Source organism: Dromiciops gliroides, chromosome 2 (genome assembly GCF_019393635.1).
Source record: "Dromiciops gliroides isolate mDroGli1 chromosome 2, mDroGli1.pri, whole genome shotgun sequence".
Classification (NCBI taxonomy): domain Eukaryota; kingdom Metazoa; phylum Chordata; class Mammalia; order Microbiotheria; family Microbiotheriidae; genus Dromiciops; species Dromiciops gliroides.
The window spans coordinates 342,796,992-342,820,685 of NC_057862.1; the positions used below are offsets into that span (position 1 = coordinate 342,796,992).

At 40.1% G+C, this 23,694-nt stretch overlaps 2 protein-coding genes across 5 annotated transcripts in view; one reads left to right on the forward strand and one right to left on the reverse strand.

The window, feature by feature from the left end:
- The window catches only part of DOCK2 (dedicator of cytokinesis 2), a 500,741-nt gene that overhangs the window by 271,031 nt on the left and 206,016 nt on the right, over window positions 1–23,694 (forward strand). The gene's annotated exons all lie outside the window — the stretch shown is intronic.
- INSYN2B (inhibitory synaptic factor family member 2B) overlaps window positions 1–23,694 on the reverse strand; it is a 151,787-nt gene that overhangs the window by 31,550 nt on the left and 96,543 nt on the right. For all 4 annotated transcript variants that reach the window (XM_043986517.1, XM_043986514.1, XM_043986516.1 and 1 more), the window contains 2 exons: window positions 18,799–21,060; window positions 17,255–17,329 (listed from right to left, as the gene is read on the reverse strand). In XM_043986517.1, coding sequence (XP_043842452.1) covers window positions 17,255–17,329; window positions 18,799–20,132 — 1,409 coding nt within the window. In that variant the 5' untranslated portion in view covers window positions 20,133–21,060. The remainder of the gene's footprint in view (window positions 1–17,254; window positions 17,330–18,798; window positions 21,061–23,694) is intronic.

Genomic DNA, 23,694 nt, shown 5'->3' on the forward strand with positions numbered 1-23,694 from the left:
ATAACAATAACTTATGATAAAATAACTATAAAAATAATAACATAAAATAATAATTTTGAGAGCTTACCCCCATTGCACCCCCTCCCTTCTATCAGTTTGATAATTTAATGGGAACCGAAAGTGGATTTCCTTTCCAAAGACAGGTAAATAACAGAGTAGAGAGAAACATATGTGGCTCTGGGAAATTGATTATTATCTTTTTTTAGGCCAAGGCAATTTTATTAACATAAAGGGAAGTTGTCAGTTTTTTTCTCTTGCATTAGTACATTTGAAAAATCACTATTTATTTGGCAGTACTGAAGGGAAACACATATTGGTTTTTACAAGAAGAGCTCATTTCCATTTACTTCTCACACTGAAGTTTTGTGGGGGAATGGATGCTACACTCAGGTCCTTCTCTACTCAACCAACCTCTGCCTAGGCTGAGGCAATTCCTGGCAAAGAATCTCTAAGTTAAAAAGCCAGAAAGTCTTGGCAGCTGAAATCTGCAGGCTCTTGTATTGTACGTCTGCTCTGAGTGTCCCCATCACCCCTTTGAGAGTGTCCTGAGCACCCTGAGAGGAGTATCTTTATACCTTGTGGGAAGATATTCCTATCAGTTTTATGTGTAAAGAAAGAGCTCTCTGTTTTCCAAGATGAAAGCATGACTTTGGTGTCTCTGCTAAAGTTCACGGTTGAGTTTTGTCTAGGTCTTGTGGCAAACGGAAAGATAATGAGTGAAGTTGTAACAACAACAAAAATAACAGCTGACATCTAGATAGCACTTTAAGGTTTATAAAGTATTTTACAAATATTTTCTCATTTGATTCTCACAACAACCATGGGAGGGAGGTGTTGTTATTATCTCCATGTTTCTGATCAGGAAACTCAGGTAGATGTTAAATTAAATGATTTGCCCAGAGTTATACAGCTAGTGAGCATCTGAGGCTAGATTTAAACTTAGGCCTTTCTGATTCCAGGTCTAGTACTCTATCCCCTGTGCAGCCTAGAGGAGATCTGGCATAAAATCTGAGGAGTTAGGGTGTTGGACTAGAGCAGAAGTTCTTAACCTTTTGTTGTGTCATTGACTGTTTTGGCATGGACCTCTTCTGATGATAATGGTGAGGTTTTTTTCTGGGGCTGGGGGCAGGACAATGAGAGTTTAGTGACTTGCCCAAGGTCACACAGCTGGTAAGTGTCAAGTGTCTGAGGCTGGATTTGAACTCAGGTCTTCCTGAATCCAGGGCCAGTGCTTTATCCACTGTACCACCTAGCTGCCCCTCAGGATAATGGTTTAAATGAATAAATGAAAACACAGGATTATAGAGTAAACCAATTATATTAAAACACAATTATTGGGGCAGCTAGGTGGCGCAGTGGATAGAGCACTGGCCCTGGAGTCAGGAGTACCTGAGTTCAAATCTGACCTCAGTTAACACTTACTAGCTGTGTGACCCTGGGCAAGTCACTTAACCCCAATTGCCTCACTAAAAACAAACAAACAAAAAAACAAAAAAAACCACAATTATCAAATATTTTTTAAAAAGCAAATTCACAGACCCTCTTAAATCTTTCTAGGTAAGAACATCTGGGCTATATGATTCCTTCTTATATTCTGTGCTTCTCTGAAGAGCTCAGTGAATTAAGAGGTACCTTTGATGGTGGTTGGAAAAAAGACCCAGGCATGGCGGAGTGGAGAATTTGGAATCTCAGCCATCCTACTATGTACTCTGGAACTTTGAAAATGGTTCATGAATTTAGTTCAAGTCAGTATAATTGAACACATTTATTAAGCACTTCATCTTGTATGAGGTGCTGGAAATGCAAAGACCAAAATTAACAGCCCCTAACCTCAAGGTGCTTACATTCTTTTTTTTTTTCTTTCTTTCTTTTTTTTTTTTTTTTTAGTGAGGCAGTTGGAGTTAAGTGACTTGCTCAGGGTCACACAGCTAGTAAGTGTCAAGTGTCTGAGGCCGGATTTGAACTCAGGTCCTCCTGACTCCACGGCCAGTGCTCTATCCACTGCACCATCTAGCTGCCCCAAGGTGCTTACATTCTAATAGGTGAAAACTATATGTGTATTGAAAATTAGATGCAAAATATATACTAAGAAATTTCTTTGGAGGAGTGAAGACCCCTGGCACTGGGGAAGGGGCAGCGGTTTCCAATCTATATGAGTTTCCTGACACTTGAGCTAAGTTTTGAAAGAAACTGGGTGGAGGGGGTAGTAGGAGGGATTGCTGGAGAAGAAAGTTCCAACTTGAGAGTCAGTCTGTGTAAAGAATGGGATGTGGAATGTCACAATAAGATAGAGCACATAGCATGTAGGACTGTTTGACTGCAACATAGAGTGCAGGAAGGAGAGTAATGGGTAATAAACATGGAAAGGTAGGTTAGAGCCAGCTTTTGAAGAGCTTTAAAAGTCAAATGAAGGAGTTTGTATTTTTTCTTCATGGAGATGGAGATTCTGTGCTTTAGGAAAATCACTTTGGCTGCTGTGTGGAGAGTGGTTCAGGGAGAGGGAAAAGTGGAGGAAGAGAGATGAATTAGGAAATTATTTTAATAATCCAGGTGAAAGGTGAGAAAGACCTGAGTTAGGTAGAAATAAAGAGATAGATTAGAGATATATTGTGGAGTCAGAGTTCACATAAAAGACTTGGCAAATGATAAAATTTGAAAGATGAGGAAGAGGTAGAAGTCAATAATGACTCCAAGGTGGTAAACCTGGATAACTAGAAGAATGGCAATTCTCTGAAAATTCAGGGAATACTTGGTATAGGGAATGTGCAAAAAAATTGGAATGTCTCAAAATTTATTGTTTCTCCCTCACTTGAGATCTTCAAGTGAAGAGTGAATTACCAAATGATGGAAATGTTGTAGTAGGTATTCTCAAGCCGATATGAGTAGACAACTGGGTTCTATTTTGTTTAGCTATTAATGTGTAACAGTATATTATTTTACCTGTTTTATATTATGGATTTGCCTATATGGGGTAATGAACAATTTTTATGTATGATTTAATAAAATGACTCTCAGACTTACTTTATTCTAGGGATAGGGACTGGACCTTTGATTTCTTTGATAAAGAAGATTCCTATTTGGTGAAATTCCCTCTAGGTAGGCACTGCCTGTGCAATTCACAGCCTTAGGAATGTGCCTTGGGACCTGAGAAGTTAAGTGAGTTGCTCAGAATCCCATGGTTAGTTTACATTAGAGTTGGCACTTGAACACAGGGCTTCCTCACTTCAAGACCAGCTCTCTATCCACTATGCCATACATCCTCCAGCAAATGCTTGTTGATTGAATATAAGTTGTAGAACTTGAACCCAAGTCTTCCTGACACGAAGATCAGTCCTATGCTGTACTGCCTTTCTACCCTGTTCTATATTTATTTAATGTCACTGAAATGCAACATTGCATACCATGTATTTCGTGGTAATAACTAGCATTTGTGTAACTGCATGGATACCTACGGGCACTGATCATGGGAAACAAAATCCATTGTTTCTGTAGGAAAATACTGTCTGAATTGGAAAACTACAACATATGGATGAACTCTGTAACACCAAGATATAGTTGAAAGAACACTGGATTTGGAGTCAAAGGATTGGGGTTCAAATCCTGTCTTTTCCACTTAATGAATTTTGGCAGATTAATTTCCCTCTCTGGGCCTTACCTTCCTCTTCTATAAAATGAGTCAGACCAGATGACCAGTAAGTTCTCTTACTGGTAAACATATGATCCTGTAAACTTTCCCCAAAATAGCCAGTTTATAAATTAAGGACTTCCTTTGCTTGGAAATGATGAATAGGCAAACTTTATTTAGAATACTTAGGAAAACTTGAGTCTTTTGTCTTAAATCAGTCTTAAAGACACATTGTGAGGGAACTTGGAATCTTGCACCCAACGAATGGTTTCTCTGTTATTTACCTTAAAAATAGCTGGTATTTATGGATCCCTTTAACATGTGAAGAGTGCTTTTACCCACCTTACTTCATTTAAATCATAACAACAAATAATTATCCACATTTTGCAGATGAGGAAACTGAGTCAGAGAGTTATAGTGACTTCACCAGGGTCACAGCTAGTAAATGTATGAGACAGGATTGGAAACCAAGTCCTCCTGACTCCATATCTAGTGCCCCATTCACAAAATTACACTGTTTCACCACCTTACATAACAATATGGAGAGTGCTTGGTTAGAGAAATAGAATGGAAGTGTCACCAAGTTTTAAGAAATACCAGTGACAGATCATTTGTATTGTGCATGCCATCTTCTTCTTAAGGGTGCCTAAGCATAACTCTGTGTGATTTTGTTGTTCAGTCATTTCAGTCATGTCTAACTCTGTAGCCCCATTGGGGTTTTCTTGGCAAAGATGCTGAAGTGGTTTGCCATTTCCTTCTCTGGCTCATTTTACAGATAAGGAAGCTGAGGCAAACAGGGTTAAGTGAATTGCCCAAGGCTACACAGCCAATATGTGTCTGAGGTTGGATTTGAACTCAGGTCTTCCTGGGATTCCAGGTCTGACTCTCTATTCATTATACTATCTAGGTATAGTTCTGTAAGACTGCCTGCATTTAAAGGGCTTTGAACCCCACAGGTCATCATAATTGTCATCAGTGACTATTATGGAGTCCCTTCTGTATGGTGATCATTGAGTTGAACTAGATAGACTTATGAGGTTCCTTCCCACTAAAATATTCTAAGAGCCTAAAGCCCTTTGAAAATGTCACAAGTAAGTGCAAGGGATATAGGAAGTGGGGGATATTTAAACTTGCTGGAAAGCAAATTGAGAATGGATGAAATCCTTACTAATCCTTTCTATTACTTCACAAAACAGCTTAAGTTTTCAGCTGATCAGTTACTGTTCTAGAAAGCAGAGGTAGACTTCTCTATAGTTGGTTGGGCTACCATCCCAGGTCTTAGGCAGCCAAGAAGAAGAGTGTGGGAAAGCAAACTGCAAAGGGGACTTGGAAATATAAAAGACAGGAGGATAAGAATAGACTTGAATTCTGGAGAGTTGAATGTACTCCGAAAAATAAAAAGATACTGGAGGAAGCTAGAATTAGGGCTGTGCCAAAACCATACCACTTTACATATATCTGCTATAATAGCTTAAAGTTTTCCAAGGACTCTCTCAACTATCATCTACTAGCCTGTGAGATCAGCAGAGTTGCAATTCCCATCACACCATCAGCAGGCTAAAGAGATAGCAAATGTATTAGCATTTGAGCTGGAGAAGGAAAGAGGTGGGAAAAGACACTAATTTGTCCCACACTTAACTCTAAACAGATTTAGAGGCAGCAGGAGGGAAACTGGATCAAATCAGGCCAAGACAATTAGTGCCCTGAGAAAACAAGGTGATAAAATGGACATCATTTTCAACTGGAAATATGAATTTTTTTCCTGGGCTTTGATTGAAGAAACCAAGCTTGGGGAGTCTGATCCAACACAGAGATAAAAGGAAGTCAGAGTTCCTGAGAGATCCCACCCACCCTACTCCACCATGAACTAAAGCTTGGAGGACTGATGGAGACAACTTTATTGCAGTGTAAAACAGCCTGCCCTATGAGTCTTTCCAAAGTACAGAACTGCAGATTTTTAGATTCAGCTTTCCTGGAAAGGACAATACTATATATCTCTCTTCACCAACATAGATAAAATGAGGAGCTTCTACACCCAGGCCCTGTTCTTATGAGGATAATGGAAGGACTCTGTGTCCCTGTAGGCATGTGCCCTTTTTAGATGTCCTAGTTTAATTCCTCTATGCTCTGGCAGGGCAAATTGTGGGTGCCCTCAGCAATAAAGGCACATACGAGAGGAGGTGGGCACACCTTTTTTAAAAAGAGAAATGGAGCCAGGTAACAATAATAAACCATGTGGAAGGAAGCTTCCCTATAAGTAGACTGAGGAATGACTGATACATTCTCTGTACCAGCAGGAAGCACATCTACCAAATTTCTCCTTTTTTTTTTTTTAAATTTTCCCTGCTGGCCAGTGCATTTCCATGGCACCTATCACCATAGTACCCAGGTGCTCCAAGATTTATTGACCTTTGGGAACTTTCTTCTAAATTAGCTGTAAGAATCAATGGCTATATAAGGGGTAGTTCAGTTTCTGTCCATATCAATAAATCACAGACACTTTGTAAAGCAAAACTTTATTGAAACCACAGACCTTTGGGGAACAATTACAGTTTGGGAAAGTGGGAGATTCCCCCTCCTCCAAACACATATCTCTTAGCCTGGAGGGAGAATGTTCCTAAAACTTTCTCCTAATGACCAGTTTCCTGATTATTTATAGAGTGCAATTTTCAGCTTCACAACTGCCAGCCATTTGGGGCTGGCAAGTTCATCCTTTCCTCCCAGGGCATCTGTATTCTGATGAGCTTTCTGAGAATCACAGGTTCATCCAGCCCATAAATAAGCCGGAGACTGAGCTTCAGAAATCTCCATCACCCTTTGTAATAAATTTCAATTTGAGTACTGTAACTCTAAGCTAAGAAGTTGGCATGTTAACTCCAGCCTCCCTGTCCCAAAGAGGAATACTTTTTATAACTAGAGGCAGCTGGATGGAACAGTGGCTAGAGCAGCGAGCCTAGAGTCAGAAAGACCTGAGTTTGCATCTAGCCTCAGACACTTAGTGTCTGTGTGATTCTGGGCAAATCACTTAACCTTTGCCTGCCTCAGTTTCCCCAGCTGTAGCAGCATCTACCTCCCAGGGCTGTTTTGAGTAAGGATCAAATGAGATAATATTTGTAAAGCTCTTAGCATAATGCCTGGCACATAGTAAGTGCTTTATAAATCTTTGCTCCCTTCTCCATTGTTCCCTTCTCCATCTCAGTGAATATTTGTCATGTGTACTAACTTAAAAGGGCAAGTTGGAAGGCAAGAGAAGAAGAAAGGATGGAAAGATTGGGAAGATTTGGGGTTGTGAATTAGATAGTGAGGTAAGAGAATATACAATATGGCCTTCTGGTGGTCATTTATGGTATTCATACAGACAACCATCCCTGTACTGTTCTGTTAATCCTCCTTTCTTAAATATTTATGCCACGTTTCCAACTCTTTAGCTATTAATGCATTGAAATGAATTCCATCTATTTTATTACCTATACATTTCCAGAGTTGTAAATCCTACTTCTTTTTGCTTACGACTTAGGGGAGAAGAAAGGGCAGAAGGCAAATTGTGAGAGGCAGGAAGTAAAGATCCTTAGTAGCACCATTCATTCAGCAAGCATTTATTAGACACTGACTGTGCTGCAGGCACTGCTAGGTATACAAAGACAAAAATGAAACAATTTCTGCCTTTGAGGAGCTTACCTTCTGTGGGAGTGTGGAATAGCATGGATACAAGTAAGTAAATTTGAAGCATCCATAATAAATATAAATTTCTGGTGGTGGGGAGGGCACTAGTAATTAAAAGGATCAAGATATGTCTTATTGTAGCATCACAGGAGGTAAATCTAGAAGGAAACAAGGGAGTCTGGAGCAGAGGTGAGAAGGCAAGAGGGATTCATAGCCTTGCAAAGTCATGGAGATAAGAGAGGAAATATTTTGTAAGTAGAACAGCAAGGTCAATTTGGTTGGAATAGATGATGTGTGGAGAAAAGTCATGTACAATAAGTTCAGAAAACTAATCTGCTTCCGGATTATGAAGGGTTTACTTGCCAAAGTAAAATTTGTATTTGCTCTTGGAGGCAAGAGGGAGCCATTTGAATTGCTTGAGCAAGGGAGTGATGTAATAAAATTTGTGCTTTAGGATTATCAATATGATAACTGTATGGAAGATTAATTAGAGAAGAAAGAGACTGGAAACAGGTAGACCAATTAAGAAACTTTGCAGTAGTCCAGGTGAGACAATGAAGGCTTAAATTAGGATGATGACAACCATGTAAATAGACAAAAGACTGATGATTTGTATAGTGGTATGCTCCAGATCTTAAGCTTGTCTTCCCAGGGAGATAACTTTGGGAAATGGGGGGCTAGGGTTAATTTGAACTTGTAATCTTATCAGTCTGGGGAAGTTCCCAGCATGGGATTTCCTTTCATGGGTGCAGATTGGCAACTCATCCAGTCTCTTTTTTTTTAGTGAGGCAATTGGGGTTAAGTGATTTGCCCAGGGTCACACAGCTAATAAGTATTAAGTGTCTGAGGCCGGATTTGAACTCAGGTATTCCTGACTCCAGGGCTGGTGCTCTATCTACTGCGCCACATAGCTGCCCCCATCCAGTCTCTTGTTATCTTAGAGAGTTGCCTATGGCCTGGAGAGTTTAGGGGATTTGCCTATAGTCACCCAGTGAATATCTATCAGAATCAGAACTAAAACCTTCCTGACTCAAAAGTTGACTGTCTGTCTGTCCATTAAAATGACACCATACTACCACTCAGGAGGTAACTTTAGTTTGTTGTATTTGGTATGTATGTGAATGTAGTTTGCTTTGGCTGTCATCAGCTTTACTCCTTACAGTAGGCAAAAAATATTGGTTACTGCATAGCTCAAAACAAGATTAAAAAATATGATGACTAGAAATGTGTTTCCATTGTGAATTTCATTGCTACCCAGAGAGAAAACTGTGATTAGGGTGGGGTGAAGGGCTCATGGTCTATCTGTCACCATGCTGAGGAAGAGTCATGAACAAACAAAAAAGGCAAGCACTAAATAATTTAAGCTAACAGTTGTAACTAAATTCATGGGACTACTTGTTGATACGGCATTTCTAGCCAACTGGCCTTTTGGCGGGGGGGGGGGGGGGGGGGAGGTTAAGGAATGGCTTTGTGGTAGACAGAAAGGCATGAGGTTTGTTGTCTCAACAGCTGAGCAATGGACAGGAAACCCAAGGACTCTAAATGCCACCTGACCATGCAACTTCATTCAAATCCCTGAACCTCCTTTTCCCTCAGTTGCCACCTATTGTTCCCCTTTTGTATACTTGGAAATGATGCCTTGACCCTAAGATCAGGGGACACCTCCTTCTTAAGTCCTTACCGCCAGAGACAATATGAAGAGGTCCCAGATAAAATACACAATTTTTGCCATGTGCAAAACAAAAGTTGCAGTAGATGCAACATAGAGTGCATAGAGGTTTGTTCATAGAGCACTGAACTTAAGAGTCCCAAATTTGAATCCATCCTCAGACACTTTAGCTGTGTTACCCTGGTCAAGTCTTACCCTCCTTGGGTCTCAGTTTCTTCATCTATAAAATGGGGATAATAATGGCACCTACCTCATAAAGTTGCCACAAAGATCAAATAAAATAATAGAATTAAAGCACTTTGTGCACATTAAAGTGACGTGTAAGTTCTAGTTGTTATAGTGATTATTATCCTGTAAAGAATATTTTCATATATTCATTGGTTGACTTACAGGATAATAACAATAAGAGAAACAACTAGAGTTTATATAGCACTTTAATGTTTGCAATGTATGAAACTATTCTTTGGTCAGTATCATGTTCAAGGTGTCACATTTTAGGGAGCACATTGACAGGGAAAGCAATCAGGATAATGAGGAGACTGGAGACCATGACTTGAGGAGTGACCGAAGTCAGTGGGAATCTTTGGTCTCAAATAAAGAATGACTGTGGACTTACAAGTATTTGAAGGTCAGTTCTAGGAGAAGGCTTTAGACTCTTTCTGCTTGGTCCCATAGAGCAGAACTAGGAATGAAGGGTAGACATTACAGGGAGGTAGGTTGAGGCTGAAGGAAAAAAACTTTCCTTAAAAATTAGATCTACATAAAAAGGAACGGGCTGCCTCGGGGAGTAAGGGCCTCCCTTTTGCTGCAGGTCAAGTGAAGGCTGGATGACCATTTGTCCAGTATATTATGGGAAGAATTCTGGGATAGGTTCTTGTGTTTGGCCTGGATAGCCTCTGAAGTTCCTTGAAGCTCTGAGTTGCTGTGATTCTACAGTTCTGTAATTTATCAGTATATGAACTAATAAGGGTGAAGAAGCAGTTCTTGGTCCACGGTGTCAGAGAAAATGAGAAACTCCTGCGGTCTTAGGAACAATATGAAACAATGCAGTCATTTGGCTCCATGCACATTTCTTTGTTCACAAACACATTTATGAACATTCTTTCTTGGGGGGGTGGGGGGGGATGGTGGTCAGCAATTTTTTGCCTCACTTTCTTTGTTCAGGTGTTTTTAATTGATCCTAAGGGATTTGCCATGGGCCTTTCTTAGCACTTGGACTCTTGATTGGGGAGCAAAATTAGGATTTAATTGGTTTTAACCTTAATTGGAGGAGAAATGTCAGGGTGGATTTCCATTTCACTATTTGAGCTCAGATGAGGCCGGAGGAGCCAGGAAGTGTGGGAGAAAGAAGAGGCAACAAATGAATCCCAGAAGTCATGCATAATGCAAACCGAGGCCCCTGGTGTGGAGTTATGGGGCCTCATTTTCTCTTCTCGTTTGGGCTTAGGGAAGACCAGGACACAAGTCTGCTCAGTTGGCAATTTCCCCTTGGTTTTTTCTTTCCATCCTCCCTATCTCTGCCCTTACTTCCACTCTCAAGTTAGGACTTTTAAAGCACCTATATGCATTCAGAGTCAGGCAGTTATATAACTTTCTTTGTAGTTCCTTAGAAAGAAAGCTTTCTTTTTTACTTAGTTGGTGGTAGAATGAATAGAGTACTAGACCTGGAGTCAGGAAGACCTGAGTTCAAATTTAGCCTCAGATGCTTTTCAGATATGTGACCCTAGGCAAGCCAGTGGACCTCTTTAATCCTCAGTTTCCTCATCTGTAAAATGGGGATAGTAATAATACCTACTTCATGGGACTGTTTTGAAAATCAAATGAAAATATCTATATCTATCTCTCAATCACTTTGCAAACCTTGAAGTGTTATATAAATGCTAATTAGTACTAATAGTAGTGGTTAAAGCTAGAAAACATCAGGCATTTTAAAATCAACCAGTGCTACAGCAGATATATCAGTCAGGGAGGAGGTCACTGAATCCTTGGCAAAGTTGTTAGGCAAAGTTTCAGCAAACTCACTTTTCTGTTCAATGTCCCTATCCCCAATACCTTTCACGCCACTCCTGGGCTGATAAAACTTGCAATGACCTTTCCAACTTATCCTTCCTTTCCATTGCTTATCAGAATGTATTTACCATTTGTCATATTCCCCCAGGACCCTGCTCTCAGGGAGCTATCTTTGCTGGAAAGTAGCCTAAAAGTTAATGTCCCCTTTTGGAATTTCTATTTCACCAAGAAATGCTTAGAAAAACAATGCCATCTCCTCTTCTAAGTGAATCTTTGGGATGTGGGGCACATTCTGTTTCATACCTTATTAAGCTTGAAGAGAATCAACACAATGTCAGAGTCAGCCTTGAAGTCAAGAAGAACTCCAGTCTCAACTCTGGTACATACTGACTGGGAGACCCTGTGCAAGCTATACCCTCTCAGTGCCCTGAGGCAAGTCTGCAAGACTATTACTTGCACAAACAGTTGCAAAACAAAACAGAACAAAACTGCATAATTAGGCAAGATATAGCAATTCCCCAAAGTGAATCCAATCTCTATCTATTTATTTTTTAATAAATGGGACTGGACTTGTAATTTAATTGCTATGAGGGACTCCCAATGAAGAAACTCCCCCTATGATACAGACCAACAGGAGCTCAGTGACTTAGCTTTTTTTTTTTTTTTTTGGACTTAGCTTTTTTGAGAGTTGCCTGAGAGCATGGAGAACTTAAGTGACTTAGCCACGGTTGCACATGTATTCCCAAAGTGGAATGTACTACCCCCTAATAAATGGTTAGACCACATCTATATTACTGTACCAAGTTCTGCATGCTACATCTTGGCAGGGTCTGTAACATGAACAACTAGAAGGAGGTGAACACAATGGTAAATGTACTAAACCCATGTGATACAAGGGTCAGTTGCAGAACCAAGTATATTTATCTTGGAGAAGGGAAGATCTATAGGAAGGAGGAAAAGCATTTATGAAGTGCCTACTATACTCCAGGAAATGTGCTAATAAGCCCATTGCAAATATTATCTCATTTAAGGAAGGTCAGTAAATGATAACCTCAGGTACTCTTTAAATATTTAAAGGGCTTTTCCACACACAAGGAGGCTTAGAATTCTGTTGCTTGGCTTCAGAGATCCGAACTAATACCAATGGGTGAAAGTTATCACCAGTCAACACATTTTTATTAAGATTTTACTATGTGCCAGGCACTATGCTAAGCACTTCGAATACAAAGAAAGGTCAAAAGCTGCCTTTGCTCTCAAAGAGCACATAGTCTAACAAGGGAGACAACAGGAAAACAACTATGTGCAAACAAGACATGGACAAGATGAATTGGAGATAATTCACTGAGGGAAGACACTAACAGTAAAGGGGGTTGGGAAAGATATCTTTTAGAAAGTGGGGATTAAGCTGGGACTTTAAGAAATAAACCATGAAAACCAAGAAATGGAGATGAAGAGGGAAAGAATAAGCTTGAGATAAGGAAAAAACTTCTTAAAAATTGAGATTGTACAAAAATGAAATGTACTACCTTTAAGAGATTGCCACCAATCACTGGAGTTCATTGCAGAGGCTGAGAAACCCACTTGGGAATACTGGGAACCTTGGTTTTCATTTAGGTGCAGATTAAATTAGACCCCTTTTGAGATTTTGAGAATCCCAGAAATAAAAAAAAAACACAGATGGGAGAATTAGAAAGGAAAAAAATCCTCTTTCCTCTCCATTTTAAAGATACTGCAATCTTACAACTAAAGTCCAATGAATGTCCCTTTGGAGTTTTGGTCAGAGAATAAGTAACTAATAAGCTTCCTGTATTCTTAATTTACCAGCAACAGACCCCAAAGAAATCCATCATGTCTCTGTGTTCCTTGGGTCTTGCAATGTGTACCACATTCATCCATCATTATGGAGACCATTGCTTAACGAGGCCCAAGGAAGCATTTTCTCATCACTTATTCATTAGTTTGTAAGAAATGACTTTCCAGGATGTGACACAAGGTTTGAAGTAATTTGAAATGTAAAAATGACAGTTCTTATCCCACTGCTGAGGTGATGGGCTTTTGTTCTGATCTCTTTTCTTTCATCAAGTTAATTGCCCCTTCTTTGCAGTGGCTCAAATTCTGGGACAGAGGGAACTTTAAAAATAGTGTCGTTCTGAATGGTAATGAGGGAGATCCATGAATTAAGCCACTGACTCATTGCACTCACTGAATGAAAGAGTTGGAAAGAAGCTTAGGAGTCATATAAGTCCACACTTCTCAGTGTAAAATGAACAAAACAGAGATGCCAAAGAAGTGAAATGAGTTGGTCAAGGGCACACTGCAAGTTAGTGACAAATTGAATATGTTAACTTGCACCTTCTGCTTCTTAGTCTAAAGGCTTTGTCCTATTGCATGCTGCTGCTTATGAAGAATTGGAAAGGGGAGGGAGTTGTAAGAAGGTTCTCTTCAGTTCTATGACCATTTCTTGTTTTATAGATTATGTGAGTCATATTAGATGGTGGGGGTGGGGAGAGAGAGAGAGAGAGAGAGAGAGAGAGAGAGAGAGAGAGAGAGAGAGAGAGAGAGAGAGAGAGAGAATTATATTTCGTGTGGGTGTTTCATCCATGGCCGCATGGGTGGTAAGCTTTACATGCCTTAGCAGAAGGATTCATGAGATGTTGTAGTCCCATAAAAAGTATCATCTTGTAATCAGTCTGGAATTACTGGAAAGTAATGAGCTCCTTATTAAATATTTGTTGAATTGAATTGAATTGAAGGTATTACAGGAATGGAGGATGGTGTCTGTAGAGGCAAAGGGAGAAGAAGAGGAAAAGGACTGTTGAGGTCAAGGAATATCTAGCAGACTTGTTTGGCTAGAACATAGATGAGGTGAAAGGAAGTAAAGATAAGTTGGACCTAGATTATAAGGGGAACAGGGAGGCATTGATGACTTTTGAGCAGGTATGTGACATGGTGAGACCTATGTCTTAGAAACATTACTTTGGCCGCCGAATAGAGCATGATTTGGAGGGGGGTGAGATTGGATATAAAGGGCCAAATTAGGAGGCTTGGAAAAAGCCTTGTTGGGAAAGATTGAAGGCAAAAGGAAAAGGGACTGGCAAAGAATGAGATGGATATATAGTGTCATGGAAACAATGAACATGAACTTGGACAAACTTCAAGAGGTTGTGAAGGATAGAAGTGGTCCATAGGGTCACTAAGAGTCATACTTGACTGAATGACTGAACAACAACAAAAGTAATTAAGGGAAGAGATTATTAGTGCCTTAATGAGTCAATACTTTACTAGGGTAATCCTCTCTGATTATTACCTACCATATTCTTTATATACACACGCACACAAACACAAACATACACACACACATTTACACCTATTAATGTACATGTCTCCCCTCTTAGAAGGTAAACTCCTTGAAGGCAAATACTATTTTTGCTTTTTCTTTTTATCCTTAGTCTTAGCACAGTGACTGTCACATAGTAATTACTTGCTAAATGGTTAATTATTGATTTACTGGTAATGACAATCATGTGGATAGACTTGATTGTCCTACTAGTTCATATGTATTGGCTAATTAGGGAAAACTTTGTTGATGTTATTATTAAAATATTAGGTATACACCCACCTACCATGTGAAGTAACAGCTGCCTGTTGAATGACTGGACCTTAATCAAACTATTCAACCCACTCTAATTATGTCGGATATCCTTAGGGACAGAAAAGGAAAGGAAAAGGATACTTTGTAGCCTCCCACTGCCTACAGGGAGTATTTTAACCCTGGTCAATGAATGAAAATATTTCATTATTCTGTTTCATCCTCTTTTACTAGTTTTGTTTTGAGTCTGTGATTCAGGCTGAAACAATAAGTTTCTACCCATTCCATTTCTCAGTACCCAGAGAGGACGATCTCTCTGTTAGCCTGCTGCCTTTGGAAAATCTTAACCATGTGTGCCCCCCATCAGAGAACTGGACAAGCCAAACTATTGCCTGAGTTTCAGATTTAAGGATCTACAGAAGATCATTGGACAGGGTCTTCCTCTTTCTATTTATGACAATATTGCGGCATGCAAAATATAAAAGGAATTGATAGAAAACTCTAATATTAAGAGAAGTAGTTAAGAGAGGACTAGAAGAAACACAAATTATCAATAACCACCCAAAAACTTTTCAGCTCTCTAAGATAAGGGGAACATAGATAAAAACAAAAATAAACTTCATAAATTCTACTGTAATCCATTAAGTTGATGAGGTTGACTTAAAATGGTAAATTCAATGTTGGTGACACTGTGAAGAACTATATAGGATGTTACACTGTTGGTGGAACTATGGATTAGTGCATTTGGGGAGGGGTAGATTTAAAGACTGTCTTGCCTGGGTTAGAAGTGCAGGGGCTACTCATGTCCACAGTCCCACTGTGAACAGCTGGAACCTGTGATCTGCTGTTTCCAACCTGGGCTGGTTTACCTTTCCTTAGCTAACCTGGTAGCTTCCTATTCTCCAGGGTTCACCATATTAATATTGAACTTAGTGCAGACACCCAATCGGTTTATTCTACTGCAGATCATAACTCCTGAGTTCAAGATATCTGTTAGCCTTAGCCTTTTTGGTAGCTGGGATTATAAACTTGTACCACTATGCCCATCAATATAATACTCTGGAAAGCAATTTGTCTTTGCTCAGTAAAAGCAATAACACTTTTTATCGACTTGACCTAGGATCTGACTAGAAGGAACATACCCTAAGTATTTTAGTGAAGGGGAAAAACCATTATCTATTTAAAATTAATAGCATTGTTTTTAATTGCACAACAGTGGAAACACCCCATGTGTTCAACAATTAGGGAATGACTGAACAAATTGTGTGGTCTATGAATGTAATGGGATATTCTTATGCCAGAAAAAAATGACAAATATGAAGAATAACACAAATATTGATGCAGAGTATGCTTTAGTGGAAGTGGTACTAGATTTGGAATGAGACCTCACTTTTAATCCTAGTTTTTCCCCCTACTACCTATGAATTACCTTGGGTAATTCATTCTCTCTCCTTTTCCTTTTTTGTAAAATAAGGGGATTGGACTAGATGACCTCTGAGGTACACTGCGTGTTTACATTAGACGATCCTCTGTTAGGTAGTCTACTCCTTATATGGCAAACACACAGCCTGTCTTGGGTCTCATATACAAAGCTTTTCCAGTTTTGTAGGACCCTCAGGAACTTGTGCTCTGCTAACATAGCCTTTAAACATCCAGGGTCATCTCTATGTTATGATGAAGCATCAGAGTAGAACTTCAATGAAGGTGAGTGGATCTTAGTTCACATTGTAAATTTATATCTAGAGTAAGAGAAATCAGGTTACCATAGTGGAAATAACAATGGATTTAGAGTCAAGAGGTCTGGCTTCGAATCCTCGCTCTGGTATTTTCTACTAGCTTGGCCTTGGGCAAGTCATTTCCCCTTTCTATGCCTGTTTCCTTCTTAGTCTTCTCTATGGAACTGTATTTCACTCAGCAAAAACCTGATGCAGGGCTGACCTTGTTGATCTAAAATGGACAGGTTTCTAGAGAGATGATGAAAAAGTCACTTTTTCTCTCTCCCCCCCTCCTCCCCGCCCCATGCCTATTCAAAGGCCCTGAATGATTAGTGTGTGTCCCAGGAAGAGAGCACTGATTGTAAGATACATGACCCTATGTTTAGAAGATGCCTCATGAAACAGCTGCATAAGTGGAGATATTTAATGGAGCAAAGCAGTCCATATGGGGTTCAGCTGCTCAAGTCTTATGTCTGATGGGGAAAAAAGATAGTAGGAGGTTGGAGTTTGTTTATGCCTTTTCAAGGAAAAGTAGATTCCAGAAATTCATTTCTGGGAATCTCTTGGTAACTTTTAATTTCAGTTACCTCTTAAAGTAAGCTTCCAGCTAGAGGAGTATTGATTTTTGTCTCTTGTAAAATACATTTCATTAGAGACACCAACCTTACTCCCAAAGGAAATACTGTACATACTCACTGGTACACAGCCAGGGTATTACACAGCATAATCAAGAAGACTCATATAGACAGGGTGCATTTTGAATGATAAGGCCTAAGCAGGCTTTAACCTTCCTATAGAATATGATCATGCCACTGGATGTTTACCCCACCCTCCCCAGTTCTCAAAATCCATGCAGTCAAAAGCTACTCTCCTCTAGGCTGACTTCTGGGCATATGAGAGGAGATTTTGTTTGGAAGGTCAAGCTTCCTTGGCCCTCTGTGGTCTATATGTGCCAACCACCAACCTGTGTTGCAACGAGGTACCTGTATATGATGCATGCTGTGTTCTGACAAGTGCTGCAGTTGTTGAGGTCCTGGCCAGTTCTGTAGAAGTTACGCCTGCAACACAAAGCATTATGCTGGGTTAGTTCATGGATAGAGCCTATAATTGCTTTTCCAACTCATTCAGTTCATAAAGCATAGCACCCTACCTGCATTAATTAGTGATACCAAGGCAAAGTGGGTGGATCAATACCAAAAGAGCAAGAAAAAAGCAAAATATATTAAGACTATTTTGTGTTTTTATACTCTTAAGTTTTAAAAAATATATTATTCACATTTGTTTTTTTCCCCTTTGATCCTTACATTAGTCCTATGAGGTAGGCAAGATAGGTATTCTTAGTCCCATTTGTTAGATAGAAAACTGAGGGAGATTGTATCTTGTTCAAAGTCATACATCAAAGGTAGTGGAATCGTGGAGATTAAACTAAAGTCTCAGTACTCTCAATCTAATGTACCACATTGGCCCCTACCCCCACTTGCAAAGTAATATTGATTCTTATTTGAAGGAGCAAAAGTTTACCACCCACCACTGGCCCTACCTTTATTTGGCCCTAGAGATAGACGTTTATGAGTGTGTGTGTGTGTGTGTGTGTGTGTGCGCGCGTATCCAGAGAGGGAAATAGATGGATTTTCCCTTGAAGACTATTCTTCTAATTCCTTTATGTCCTCAAACTCCATACAATATTCTTACTGAATTTTCCTAGCAAAGAATCCTCCCCATATACATCCTATCCTCTAAATCCACTTCTATTGCTTTCAGTTCACTGTTCCTTTCAGTTAGTTATGTTTTCACTGGGCCATCGATTGAATGTAGGTTACCAAAATGGGATGTACTTTAGTTCAATACTAGTTTAAACCAATTCAAAGTTACATACTGATATTTGGGGATGGGGAAGAGAAAGACATCCTATTTCCCTGTTTCCTGTCTCTTTGTTTCATACATAGGCCTACCATTGATAAATGATTATAAATTAAAATTTGGAAGGGACATTAGGGATCAATCATCTTAGTTCATCCCCTTCATTTACAAATGAAGGAAAAAACAAGTATTAAGATGTAACAGAATTTGTTCAAGGTCACATAGAGAGTAAATAAGAGAGCTGGGATTTTAGCCTATAGCCTCTTAGAATTCTGTTCTTTGTTCACTTTGCTACACTGATTAGATTTGTACAACATAATTGTACTTGTATAAAAATCATGAAATCTGGACCCTACCAAGTCTTGCTTTTGCCCATTCCCAATTCATTGCTAAAGAGAGGAGAATATCAAGGGATCCAATATGATTCCCTCCAAGACTCCATAGAGTAAACAAATCCCTGTATTGTAAAAGAGATACTATCTATTTTTTTTTTAATCATTCAAGTTCATTCAGGGATTGAAAATTTCAAGGATCAATGGCTTGGAAAAAACAACATCTTGAGAATTCCTAAGATCTTTTAACAGTTGAAACCCATTACTGCAAGTTGTTTTTTTTTTTTTTTGATAAATGACTTAACAAAAATTTTTAATATCAAAACTCATCCTACCCTTCAGTGAGGGCTCTGGCTTTTTCCAAGTCTTGAATTACGTTCAAAAGGACTTTAATCTTCTCTTGGTTTGAGTGCAAAGATTCCTCCACGGATTGCAGTCTCCCTTGGAGGTCACACAGTTCACCGTGTGCCAGGTGAATTTGATTAATTCCTTTAATCTCTTTGTTGGTTGGAGGTTTGATTTCACTCCTTGGGAGAGAAGACTGGAGGTGAAAGCTTCCTAAACAGTTTTTAAACTCCAAAGGATCTGCCTGGCTGGGATTTTTCTCTTTTTCCTCCCGACACTCAGTAGCAGATTTTGTCATGTTGCTAGTTGTCAATGATATTAGGTCCTTGTGATCATTACCCAGTGTAGCACAGTCAGAAACAGTTTCAGGAGGGTCTGCCTGTCTGTGCTCTCCAAGGAAACAAGGCGAGGAGCTATGAGTCTGTGGAGGTGAAGGAGTGCAAGTTCCCTTTGATGGAGGTGATAAAGGAACCTGCTCTTTCATGACAGATGTGTCTTTGGGCAAAAGCAATTCAGGGTCCGTTTTATCTCTGCCAGGCAAGGAGTGAGCACCGCTGGCAGTACTCAAGCAGGAGGAGGGCAGCCTGCCATTTACATCCCCTGGGCACAAATTAGCACAAGGATGTATTGTGTTGCTTAATTCAGCAGGCCTGTCCATGCTGTAAGTGGGGGCTTTGGTACCCCACGGAGGGCTGTGACATATGTCATCAGGAACTTGTATAGAAGCTGTCACCTTTTCTGGGGGCCCCAGAGCATCTGCTTCAAAGCAGATGCTAACAGGCCCATTGCTTTGTGCCTTGGACACTCTGGGAAAAAATGGATGCGCTTTCTTACCTCTATGAGGCACATCATCTAAATGCCTAGTGATCCGTAAATAGGCAAGATCAGAAGACATGATGTCCTGCTCTGAGAGATTGCCATTGACTTGGATGGAGTTTTTAGACCCTGTGGGCATTTCCACTAGTGACTTGCTGGCTGTGAGCTTTTTCCTTTTAAAAACAGGGAAGTGCTTCCTAAGGCTGGGGGAAGTTTGGATTGCAATGTTCCGAATGTTCCCCCCCTTCTGGGACCTGGGAAAGGAGAGGGAATAGTTGGGTAGATGATGGTGCCGAGATGCCTGCACCTTCCCTGTCAGGGTGGAGTCTTGATCTGTTTGGACATCAATCTCTGCCAGGCCAGCTTGATTCTTACTAGCTCCATCCTCCTTGAAGCGGACTTGTTGGGATTTGCTTCTGCGGTGGTGGGGCTGTTTCACAAAGTCCACTGAATCCAGACTGTTCCGCTTCAGGAGCACGGGTCTTACTTTCATGCTTTGCTGGGCCATCGAGCCTCCTTGGAAGGTCTGTGGATCACAAGCTTCTCCTTGACCCGTTGCATTAAGTCATTCGAGCTGCATCTGGTGACAAAGCCCCAGATGCCAAAAACAGCCAGCAGACGTGGTGGAGAAGACTCACTCTCCTGATTGTGTGGGTTGCTATGTTGGCCATCCCCAGCCTATAGATTTTACTCTACAGCTATTTCTAATGTTTCTTCCATAGTTAAAAAAATTTTCATCACAGAGCTAATTGCTAATTAGATAAACACTTGAGTTACTCTAATGGTCAAATATCCAATCTAAGGAAGTTGCTGGTGGTCTGGGTACTGATGGAATCACGTTGCTTGGATCCTGGAGGAAGTCTGTCATTCTCTTTCATAAAGACCCCCAAAATACAACGGAAATGATCTCAAGGTCCATGACAAATGAATTCTTAGTCAAATCTGTTACATTTGGAATATCTAGTTCATCTCCCTGGTAGGGCAGGCTCAGGTGTAGTACAACCAGCCTTTTAAGTGTGTCTCCTCTGCATGGAGTGTAAATAGGCAGTGTAACAAACAACTGGGGTGTTTGCTCTTTTGAAATGACATGATGTTCCTGGGGTAGCACATCTGTTCATGTCAAACAGAAATTCCTCCTCTGGGGCCATTGTTCTTCTTCATGTTCCTTCCCTTTTTTTTCACTGATGGAAACTTGTCTTCCCAAATAGCTTCATACAACTCAGTGGGGCGTGACCAGGACTGGAATAAAGCCGAGAAGGGGATTCAGAAGGAACAGTTTCTGTCGTGTTGTCTTTGCTCTGGTTCACATTGGTACAAAGCTAACCGTGTTTGGGGACCCAGATGATTTTTAAGAAAAGAACTATAAACCCTGTGACCTCAGGGAAGGGCCCAGATCGGACAGTCAGTCTTTGCAGGGATGGGCAGGTGAGCGGGTTCTGAAAGGGAAAAGACAACAGAGATAGGTGAGCACGGGGCTCCAATAGACCTTTCTTTCTCCTCTTATTTTCAGCCACAGGATTTATAATTGCTCTCCAGTAGAATATCTGAAATATTGGTATATTGTTTCCCAGCAAGTCAGAACACCTATGCTAAGAGACATAGCACAGATGTGCTTGGATCATTCAGGTCATTATGCCTAGGACACCCCAATTAAATCTGCTGATCCTTGTCATCATGGCTGCAATAGCTAATTTTATATCAGACTGCTCCTTAATTGCTCTTGTTGCTTTTGCTAAAGATAAATGACAAAATCTGCTGGGTAAAACATACACTGAGCTTTTGCTCCCTTAGGGGTCCTCATGAGTTGAAAGTAAGAACATAGGGATAAATTTTAGAGTCCCCCTAGTATGTTAAACCAAGAGCACCCTATCAAAGTTAGCCTCCTTATTTCAAAGTTAGCCTGCTTATTTCCATTTACTGTACGTCAAGGTCTTGGGGATGAGTCTAATCAAGGATTCTGCCTTTTCTACAAAGTTCCTCTGGTCATTGAAACAGTCTCATATTGGATCTGCTCAGGATCAGGGTGTCAAGTCTGTGAAATTTCTTTAGTATAAAGAGCTGGAGGACCTAAGGAATAGTATGAGAGACCCTCTGTTTTTACACAGAGAGATGAGGGAATATTCATAACACCCATCTTTTTGCTACAATGCCTGATGAGCTTAAGTTTTTGTTTTGTTTTTTTATATCACCAGTTTCCCAGAGAGCTCGTGCATTCAGCAAGCAAAGCCCTTGGGTTTCCTATGCCAAAGCAAGTCTGGGAGGGAATACTCCCAAGCACGGCCAAGGTAGTGCATCTCTTTCTCTAATTAGAGTAGGATTAATTTGAAATTCTAATAAAAGTTCAGTCAACTTAGCCTCAGAACCTGCATCTCTTAACTATCCTAACGGGTATTTCCTGTCTTCTCCTTGGCTTGGACCATTACTACCCTTGGAATATGACGAATCCTCTGGGATTAGGGGTCAAAGATGAGCAATGACCATCCACATAACTCCCAGAAAGGCAAGGTCTGTCCAGAATCCAGGCTGAAACCTAGCTTCACCACAGAGAGCAGCCCAGAGCTTTGTTAAGTAGAATCAGCACTGAGCTATTGGACTCTATCTCTCTGGGGCAGGGGCTTTGCTCAACATTAGATACTTTGACTGTTGTCTCTAAGAATGCTAAAACGAAGCTCTGCCCTTTACATTCCTGTCTCTGTGTCTCTCTCTTTGTCTCTGTATCTCTGTCTCTATTTGTGTCTGTCTTTCTGTCTCCTTTTTTTTTAATCTCTCTGTCTCTTCATCCCCTCCCCCTTTTAAAGATGGTTTCAAATCTGAGATTGCTTTCTTGTTTGGTATATATGATTCCGTCATTCCCATTATAGCAATTCTTTGTCTCTTTTTTTGTGGGAAGAACTATCTGATGAAGAAAACAGTTGCTTGAAACTTGGTTCCAGTCTCCCTTTATGATTTCTCTATAACTATCCATAATGGATAGTTAGCATCTGTTTCCTTTTGTGTTTCCACACCACCCCCCCACCCCTTGACACCCCTTCCAGAACTTTTACCAGTGTTTGTATGGGAATCTCACTCCTCACCTTGGGGTAAGCAGTCTTCATGGATGTGGGCCTCATTTTTAGAGGAATGATACCTGCTACAGTCTTACCCTGTCATACCCGTTAGTTTCCTGATTGCCCCACCCCTTCCTCACCATGATCAAATGAGTGGTACAGAATGCTGGCTTCATTCACTTTATGCTCATATGTATTCAACGTGAGAGGTAGGAAATTTCAAATATTTCCTTGTGGCCTGGTGAAGTGTTGATAATTACTTTCAAGTTTGATCACCAGGTTTCTAAACCCTCCACATTTCCTTCTTTTTAACGTCTACCATAATTCTAGACTTACAAATGATGAATGTATGTAGATCACAAATATTATTTTCTGTTCTTAGATTTTTCCTCTTCCTCATCGATGAAGAAATTGATCTATTCTTAATAATGATAACAACAACAATAATAATAATAACTAACACTTATGTAATGCTTACTATTTCAGTCAGGTACTGTTCTAAGTACTTTATAATTATTATCTCCTTTCATAACAACTCTAGGATGTGAGTGCTATTATTGTTCTCATTTTACAGATGAGAAAACTAAGGTTAAATGAGTTATCCAGGGTCACACAGGTAGTAAATGTCTTAGGTCAGATTTGAATTCAGATTTTCCTGGCTCTCTCCATTCTGCTACCTGACTGCCTTATGTAGAAATATAATGGGTAGAGATTGAATGATCAATTGATTTATCTGGCTAATGCAGAGGCTTTAGTCTCTTATGGATGCCCTTGATGGGCTAATTAAAAGTTCATTTCCCATCTTAAAATATCCCACATTCCTATTCTGCTTTTTATTTTCAAATGCCATCTTTGACCTTTGCATAGGACATTTATGAGGGAGGCGTGTCGGGCTGTAGGTACCTGCTTTCCAGGATGCCTCAGGATATCAAACACTCCAAGCTGGTCATTAATGGTTAGGAACTGCCTTGGGCTTCCATCATTATGATTTAATTCATATCCTGGCTTGATTTCAGGATCTCC